General features: G+C 33.9%; 1 protein-coding gene and 1 long non-coding RNA gene across 2 annotated transcripts; one reads left to right on the top strand and one right to left on the bottom strand.

Moving 5' to 3' along the window:
- Positions 1–1,288: 1,288 nt before the first annotated feature.
- Positions 1,289–2,241, top strand: LOC104097779 (uncharacterized). Its single transcript, XR_686613.4, has 2 exons — positions 1,289–1,731; positions 1,835–2,241. It is a non-coding gene; the product is annotated as an uncharacterized lncRNA (long non-coding RNA).
- A 2,046-nt stretch (positions 2,242–4,287) lies between these two features.
- LOC104097778 (CASP-like protein 2A1) lies at positions 4,288–6,082 on the bottom strand. The gene is made up of 3 exons (XM_009604394.4): positions 5,740–6,082; positions 5,331–5,448; positions 4,288–4,692 (listed from the first exon to the last, which is right to left on the bottom strand). The coding sequence occupies exons 1-3, from the start codon at positions 5,955–5,957 to the stop codon at positions 4,420–4,422; spliced, it is 609 nt and encodes a 202-aa protein (XP_009602689.1). The 5' UTR covers positions 5,958–6,082; the 3' UTR covers positions 4,288–4,419.
- Between the last annotated feature and the right edge of the window lie 2,727 nt (positions 6,083–8,809).

The raw sequence follows: 8,809 nt of genomic DNA, 5'->3' as shown, positions 1-8,809 counted from the left end.
TTAGGTTCATATTTAACCCTTACACGTTAAAAAGGGTTACATTTGCCATTCGTTATACTTTAGGATCATATTTACCCCTCTACTCTTCAAAAGGGGTTACATTTGCCCTTCGTTGCACTTTCTTGACATATTTATCCTTACAATTATATTTTAGGATCATATTTGCCCCTCACCCGTTAGATCGCCATGTCCCACCTTTGTTTTCCTACATGGCGCCTATGTGAATTTTTTTTTCTTCCAATTTAAATATGGTCACTTATTTAAGATAATTTAACCTACCCACCCAATTTAAATATGACACACTAACTAAAATAAATGAAAATTATAATTCCCAGTCCCCTCTCACCCCCCACCCCCACCCCACTCGTCCATCTCTCTTCTCCGGGTCAGCTCCATATTTTTTGGAGAGCGAGAAAATTTTGGACTGTGAGTGAACGAAACTATAGTGTTATCTCTAATTGATTTATTTAATTATTTTACCTTTGTTTATGTTAATTTGTTTCCCTTTAATACTTAGGAGTTAGGAGACATGAATCACTCAATGATGTTTTTAAGTGTTTGTAGAGATACAATTCTGTAAAATCTAAACTGGGTCAATTGACCATGATTGATCCACGAAAAGTAATTTTCCGATACGAGATTTGTGAAGATTGTGCGAAATACTATAGTTATAGAAGCGACAACATAATGGCAAACAATAATTTTGAACTCAAAATCACTAATCTAATACAACTCACAATTATTGCAGTAACCAAAGTAAATTACGAGAAGTTGCACAATAATGGAGTTAATGAAATCTTATTTAAATTGGGTGGGCGGGTTAAATTATCTTAAATAGGTGACCATATTTAAATTGGAAGAAAAAGAAATTCACATAGGCGCCATGCAGGAAAACAAAAGTGGGACATGACGATCTAACGGATGAGGAGCAAATATGATACTAAAGTATAATTGTAAGGATAAATATATCAATAAAGTGTAACGAAGGGAAAATGTAACCCTTTTGAAGAGTAGATGGGTAAATATGATCCTAAAGTATAACGAAGGGCAAATATAACCTGTTTTAACGTGTAAGGGGTAAATATGAACCTAATGTATAATTGTATGGATATTTTTGATAGAAAACGTAAACGGCGGGTAAATAAGGCATATTTATAATAGTAGAGTGGCAAATGAGACTCTTATCCGTATTATTAAAGTTAAAATTCTAAATCCACCTTTGTATTACATGTGCATATGAGGAATTGGGAGTTACCTTATGGATATTCAATAACAACAATAACAACAATCCAGTATAATTTCATTAGTGGGGTCTGGGGAATGTAGTGTGTACGCAGACCTTAGTATTACCCTAGTGGAGTCTGGGGAGGTTAGTGTGCATCCAGACCTTACCCCTACCCTGAGTTAGAGAGGCTGTTCGGCTACCTCCCTCCAAAAACTACTCACCTTGCTCTTGGCTGACTACTCACGAGCTCTTAGTTGAAAGTAGAGCGTTGACATTCATAATACAAAAACAATTTGCAACTCTCATTGCCCAAAGATATGTAAAGAACATAATGAGCTTGAGTCCAGTGAAGCAAAACAGGGATTGGCCTTGAAATTTTACCGGGTAGGTTATAAGTACCCCCAAACCCCCCTTTAAACCCTTTCAATTTGGGCATTTAGAGTCAGCGCAAGTTCTTGTTCTCTCGGTATACGATGGAGTCGGGCCTGTGAGTTACATCTGTGGAGGTACTCATAATTCTCTTCATATCATATGTTTTATATGGATAGTTGTGAGTGTGTGTTTGGGTTTTTGGAGAATTGATGGGAAAAGTGATTGGTTTTCGTGCAGATTGTGGGCAGGAGAATACCCTAAAACCTGGCGATGTGCTTCACTGCCGTGAATGTGGCTATCTTATTCTCTATAAGAAGCGAACTCGCAGAAGTAATTTTTTATTTCTGGTTTTACTTTCCGTTGTTAATAATATATCGGTTCGACTTGATTCTTTGCAATCACAATATGTCTTGTGGAGAAATTCAACATGTTCTTTTATAACATACTTTACTTTCTTTAAAGGCGAGAAAGGGCTTACTCTATTACTATAAGTTACTAGTTTATGAACTATCTCAGATATGTCATGTAAGTAGACTTACGGATGTGATAGACATTTTTATTTCTAGCAAGGAAGATACTCTCACTCTGCCTCAGGCTTGAAGCAATATAGTAGTAAATTTCAAGGGTTATTCTCTTTTACTCCATATTGGCCCTAACTAGGATAATAAGCAATGGGATTATTGTGTTTCTATGTAGTTTCTAATCTCAATGTCACAAGTTTAAATCAGGGGGAGGGAAGAAAAATTTATTGGGTATCGTTTGATTAGTAAGTTTTTGTAAGTGAGATGCTTGAGGTAGAAATATTACTTAGTGTGGAAGAGAACAATGGAATTTCTTAAAAATTATGGAGGGTATCACAATTTCTTTGCGTTGATGTTCTAATAATGAAAGTTCAATATGAATTCTCCTCTGCCTTAGCCTAGGGTTCTTCTGCAGATGAATTTCAATGGCCCGATCTTCAAGAATGGTCATATCCTTATCTGTTTGCATATACATGTTTTAGTTATGATTCTGAAAGCTTCTCAATCTGGTAGGCAAGCAACAATTCATTTTTGACCAACTCGTTCCCTTGAAGCAATAGTGTGTGTGTTACTCCTTTTATATTTGCACTTCATAACCCTTTTTCTCATTGTGTTTGGAGAACAAAGGGGTAGCTAAATATTTTCTTATCTTATTTATATCTTTATCAAAAAAATAATAACCTATAGCACCCAAGAGTATGGTCTAGCACTCAATGAAGTGAATAAATACCATGCGTGATCAATATTAAAAGTGAGTAAATACCATGCGAGATCAATGTGAAAATTATCAGTTGAGTGATCTCTTCTCATCTGTCTAATCCTTGATGGATATAGTTATTCGATACCTGTGCGCGAGAGATAGTAGGCACCATTGTTATGACAAAAAAATAATTGTGACTTATATCGTTGTGATTCTCTTATTGGCTTGTCCTTTCAAAGACAGAGAATTGATGAGTTGCACATTCTGAAGTGAATTCATTATCTGGTTGAAAAGAACCGATGCTAGTAGTCAAGTAAAACATTTCTTCCTACAAGGTTTTGAAGATAAGATTACCCTTGACAGATTTACAAACTATCAGGATATAAAGCATATCATTATCATTATATTTCTCTTTCTTGACAGTTGGTCATAGCCCCTCAGTATTTTATGCTGTTTATCGTTTCTCAATCCTGATTCTTCTGCTGTAAATTTTTTATTTTGCATCTTTTTTGCGGCAATTTTGCATGGTTGTACTTGTAGTGTTTGGACGCACAAATTAAGTAGGATGCATGTAAATGGAGTTGCTTTTGAAGTGCTTTGGGATGTGGATTTTATTGTCAACTATATTGTGAATTGTCCAGGAATGGACACAAGTGTAGGTTACTCACATAAGTGGTTTCTTTGTTCAAACTTAGCATTAGGTCTTGGATGCAATTAGCAAATAGTCTAATCTCAATAGTGTCTAAGCAAACTGGTAACCAACTAACCATTTATAGTAAAGCTTTTAATACCCGTTTGATGTTTGAGGTATTCTTGAAATTCTTACGCTCCCGAAGTAGAGATATGAACCAATCATATGTGCAATTTTCTAAGCATATAGATTACATCTTGACAGTACTCCCTTCGTTCCAGTTTATGTGAACCTATTTTCTTTTTGGTCCGTTCCAAAAAAAATGATCCATTTCTAAATTTGGAAACAATTTAGCTTATACTTCCAATCTATCCTTAATGAGAAGCTTTTATAACCACATAAATACTCCGGATCCCTTTTGTTTAGAACCACAAATTTAAAAAGTTTTTATTTTTTCTTAATCCCCGTGCCCAGTCAAACATGTTCACATAAATTGGAACGGAGGGAGTATATGTTTTAGTAAGCACCTTGCCTTTGGCATATATTGAGTATATTTTTTAGTATGCACCTTGCATTTAGCGTGTATTGAGTATATTTTTTATTATGCACCTCGCACTTGGCATCTATTGAGCTATGCTTCATTACAACTTAATAGAAACCTTTTGTGAGATTAGTTTGCCTTTCTTTATCCTTCATTAAGAGAACACCTAAGAGCAGCTACAATCACAAGAACATGAGGGTATTAATTAGTTAAAAAAGCAAAACACATGGGGCGAGAGAATGATTTGAAGACCACAATTTTACCAGATATGATATTGAAGTGAAGCAACATCCTCTATTGCACCTAAATGCCATCTTTTATTGACATCTGCTGTGTACATGAGATAGTGGAACCAAAAACTAGTGCACCACTTAGCCTAAACAAAGAGGGAAATGCAGATGTCTTTGATCATGGATCGGTATGGAACTCTCAATATGTAGCAATCTCAATACTCCCCTTGTTATTATACAACTCAACTGGTGCATCATATTTGCTGAAAAGCCGGTAAGATGAAAGCAGCGAAAGCCCTGCATAGCAAAGGCTTACTATGAAAGTAACAGATACAGATGCTGTGGCTTTATGGCAAAAACCTCCAAAAGAGCCGCACGATTCACTCCAAGTAACTGCTGTGTCCCCTTTATATGCCAGATACACCACCTCGGTTGACGCAGCTCCGGCGGCCAGTATTATGTATGTCAGTATCTGCAAGCAGAGGCAGAATCAGGGTCGGTGGATAGGTTCAATTGAACTCATTGCTTTCGATCGGAACTATAGATACATATACGGAAAAAAAATAGTGTTTACATAATAAGATCAATTCATTTTGAACTCACTAATTCTAAATCCTGAATTCACTTCTGCAAGTGTTAGCTAGCCTTTCAGTTTAGTGTAGTGGTATCAAAATGGATAAAAAAAAATCAGTTATCCATCCATATTATCCACTAAAAAAAAGGATTGAATAATGATCTTTTTAAAAATGGGTCAAATATAGATAAAATCTATATTATCCACTTAAAAAATGGATAACCTATGGATTTAACTTATATATTTACAAAGACTCAAATAGAGGTTCTTCAAGTTTGATAGACTAGAAATTCTCTCAAAATGTGATCATATTCAAGAAGCCCCGCCGGTTAACCCATTTTCTATCCGTATCAAATATGAGTTTGGATCGGATAATTTATCCGTTTTTACATTACCTGTTTTAGACCCACCTACATCCGACCCGACTCGTCTTGCCCATTTGCCACTCCTAGTTTAGGGTGATGGTAAAATGCAAATTCTGATGTAGGATGCCTTAGAAATACAGCTTTATCAAGATCAATAGTGTGGAAAAGAACCTGATCAAGGAGGAAGAAAGTCCAGGCTCTAGACATGGTTATGGGACGAGGAACTGCTGCTACTATAGCTGATAGAAGAGAATAACCTGCACAAATGCCATTTGCATGGACCAAGTACCTGCAGCAGATTCAAGATTTTAACCTCATCAGCCACGACTACAAATTCCTTACAAAATGCACTAACCATCGGCTTCATTTTCCACCAAAATGCACACCTTTCTTTTGACAACTAAAACTTTCCACAAATTTTCAAGGTGCGTGTAAAGAATTTAATCTATTCACTAATTTACCCACTCAGGTCAATTATAAAGTAATTACAGCTTATTCTATGACTAACATTAGTTGGTAACTCAATAAAAATTAGTAACTAACTAAGAAATAGATAAATGAAGAGGAGTTAAATAGTTACCTGAAGGTTCCAAGGTCAGAGTAGGAAAGGGAACCAAAGTCATTGGTTTGGGAATTCTTGAGCATAATAACAAGAGCGACAACACACAGCCCCATGGGTAACAAACGCAGCACAGTCTCAGCCGTTCGCATACTGCTGCTTCCATTCTCATCTTCAAATTCTCCTGACCCTTTCTGTAGAGGAGTACTTCCGGCCATTTTCTGTCTTGAATCCTCCATCTTTGGAATGAATATTCTATTCTCCTCCTTTTGTTTTTTCTTTACAGTACAAAAGAGATTATAAGTAAAGGAGAAAGTAAGGGGAGATATGATGAGTGATAGGTAGCATCTACTTATTAATAACGGACATAGCTAAAGGAGTTGAGTAGTTGGGAATTAAATGCGATCATCAAAGCTTGCCACACTTTCCCATGCAACAAAGGAAATTGTGATGGATAACTATCCTCCTAGCTACCCTAATTGATCAACTATTTTACTCTCTCTTCATAAGTGTATGTCCCTATCCTGACATCTTTGCCACACTGCCGCATGTACAAGTATGAGCCTTCCAAGAAAACGAACAAATAAGAATAAGGTCCCAATTAGTAGACCAATTTTACGAATAACTATTCAACATTTGGTCCCCGAAAAGTGCACGTATGCTGCAATATACTAAAATTACTATACAACCAATTATCAAAAACTCTCCTTACTTAACATTTGGTCCGTTTATTTCAGTCTGTGTTTGATGTATTATGCTAGTTGGAGCTATTTGCGTTCAAGTTTTGCAAATTTTGAAGATAAATAGTGTTCAATGTCACATTTAAATAATAATAATATGGCTATCCTCAAATATAAGGAATAATTTTGGCCGAAACTCTAATATCCACATGTACCATATGGCAAATTATGGGCGGTGCCGAGTGAATGTTAAGTAAGGTAAGTTGCTAAAACGACGGTCTACTTATGTATTGGAATCAAATTTAATATTCAAATCATTCATTGAAAAGGCTTTGTTTAGCAATCACTTTACAGAGCACGTCAAAATTTATGTATCAAGTCGCTTTTATGAACGTTGTGTGGTCCCCGTTTATCATAATGCTTGCGAATTAATTAGCCATCGTGTCCCTATGAATCAACTATACTCCCCTATCCATCGATCCATTTGTTTTTTTATTTTAATTTAAAATAAATATCAATTTATATAATTAAGAAAAAATTTAATGTATTTTTTTAAAATTATTCTTATGTACATATTTCTAAAAAAAATTTACTTCTCACGTTAACTATGCCGGAATATTTAATTAAGGATAGTTTAGTCACAATAACTATTTTTGTCTAGAATATTGTATTTTTTTAATGGGTGTGCCCAAAATAAATTAATCACTTATTGTGGACCGGAGGGAGTAATAATTTAATAGATGCATTATGAAGTACAAAGTTCTTTATTTTTTCTTTTCAAAATGAATATAAAAGGATTTGTTTAATTACAAAGGAGCCGTTTCAATAGAAGATGAGCTCAATATTTCAAACTGGATTTCGAAAAGAGTAAAATCGTTTGCCTGGCGTTTCTTTTTACATGCCAATGGAGGATATTCGTCTCATTAGTCCTTCGGCAGACCAAATTCTGGACCGAATAAATAAATATAATTGGGCTGCTGATTTTATGGTCGAATTTGGCCCCATCTAACATAAATGTGATACTCTCAATTTCGTTTGTTACACTTTTGAGTGTGGAAAAGATTTTTTGACCTTAATCATCACTGGGAACAACTGAATCTACTATTAGTATTAGGGGTGTACGTGGTTCTATTTGAGTTGGCATTTTATTTAGAAAAAAAAAATCAAATCAACTCGATCGATTTATCAAATGATAATCTTTACCAAACTAACATAAACCAGTTTGAGTCGACTTTTTTCCTTAAATACTCACAATGGCAGGCCTAAATACTCACGACATAAATCTCAGCACCAGGGCGGCTCAAGCATATACATACGATAATAAAGTCAAAGTTTAATATGAGGCCTAAATTTTTAAAAGAAAGTTATAAGATATTGTTTATTTGAAGTCTATCTTCAAACTTTTTGAGATATAAAGTTGTTAATAATTTATTTTATAATTGATTTTCTCTAATAATTCTTGCTCGATTGATAATATAGCCAACTTATTTAATTTTTCTTGAAATATTGTTAATCTTAGATTAGATTTTATAAAGCAATAGAAGTATAAAACTATTGGAAACTTAAAAGTATTGTTGAACACTTCAACTAGTGAAATGTTGGAGAAAAAATATGAGTAAGAATATGAAAGAGAAACACAAATAATATGTAGGGTTTTCTGAAATATGAAGAGATTGGAACAAAACTGAAATATGAAGAGATTGGAACAAAAAAAAGATTGACTTGGACAAATTAAGGAAGAGAGATCAAACTTTTAATGAAAGAGTAAAAAATGGAAAACTAAAAGTTATGAAAACTGTTCATCTACCCATTTTTAAGTAAGTCATATTATTATTTTATTTATATATCTAAAAAGTTTTTTTTTTCCTTTATATTTAAAACTCTAGTGTTGTATTAAAAATATTAATATTATTTTTTAAATACCTATGAACCTATTATTTTTAAAAGATGGGGCCCCGTAATTTTGGGGGCCTAAGGCACAAGCTTTACAGCTTGTTTGGATGGTTGTTACCTATCGTTTCATAATATGTTGTGTTGTATTGTATTGTTTTATGGATACAATGTTTGGATAGATTGTATTGTTTGATATTGTTTAATAATATTTTATTATTTGATTTGACTGTATGGTATTGTACTGTAACTGATAAATTTACTAAAATATTTTTAATTTCAGTAAAATTTAGATTTTATCAACAATAACTCATAAAAGTGATTTAAGACAACTGCTTTAGACTAAGTTATCACCCGTTCTATTTTGTATATATATAAAGTTATTCAATCCGTGAAAACAATATCATAAACCTAGTTAAAGAACAAAGTTAACAATTATTAACAATAAAAAAAGTAGAACGATGGAAGAAACAAAAAGAGAAGCGGCAGAACTAACCAAACATTTGCGAGATATGAACGAA

The sequence above is a fragment of the Nicotiana tomentosiformis genome, chromosome 7 (assembly GCF_000390325.3).
Source record: "Nicotiana tomentosiformis chromosome 7, ASM39032v3, whole genome shotgun sequence".
NCBI classification, from domain to species: Eukaryota; Viridiplantae; Streptophyta; class Magnoliopsida; order Solanales; family Solanaceae; genus Nicotiana; species Nicotiana tomentosiformis.
This window is presented reverse-complemented; position numbering and strand designations above follow the sequence as displayed.

Coding starts and splice junctions, on each gene's coding strand:
- LOC104097778 (XM_009604394.4), bottom strand. CDS start 5,957: ATGGAGGATTCAAGACAGAAAATGGCCGGAAGTACTCCTCTACAGAAA. Junction 5,449..5,739: donor TCTGACCTTGGAACCTTCAG/GTAACTATTTAA, acceptor AATCTGCTGCAG/GTACTTGGTCCATGCAAATG. Junction 4,693..5,330: donor CTTTCTTCCTCCTTGATCAG/GTTCTTTTCCAC, acceptor CTCTGCTTGCAG/ATACTGACATACATAATACT.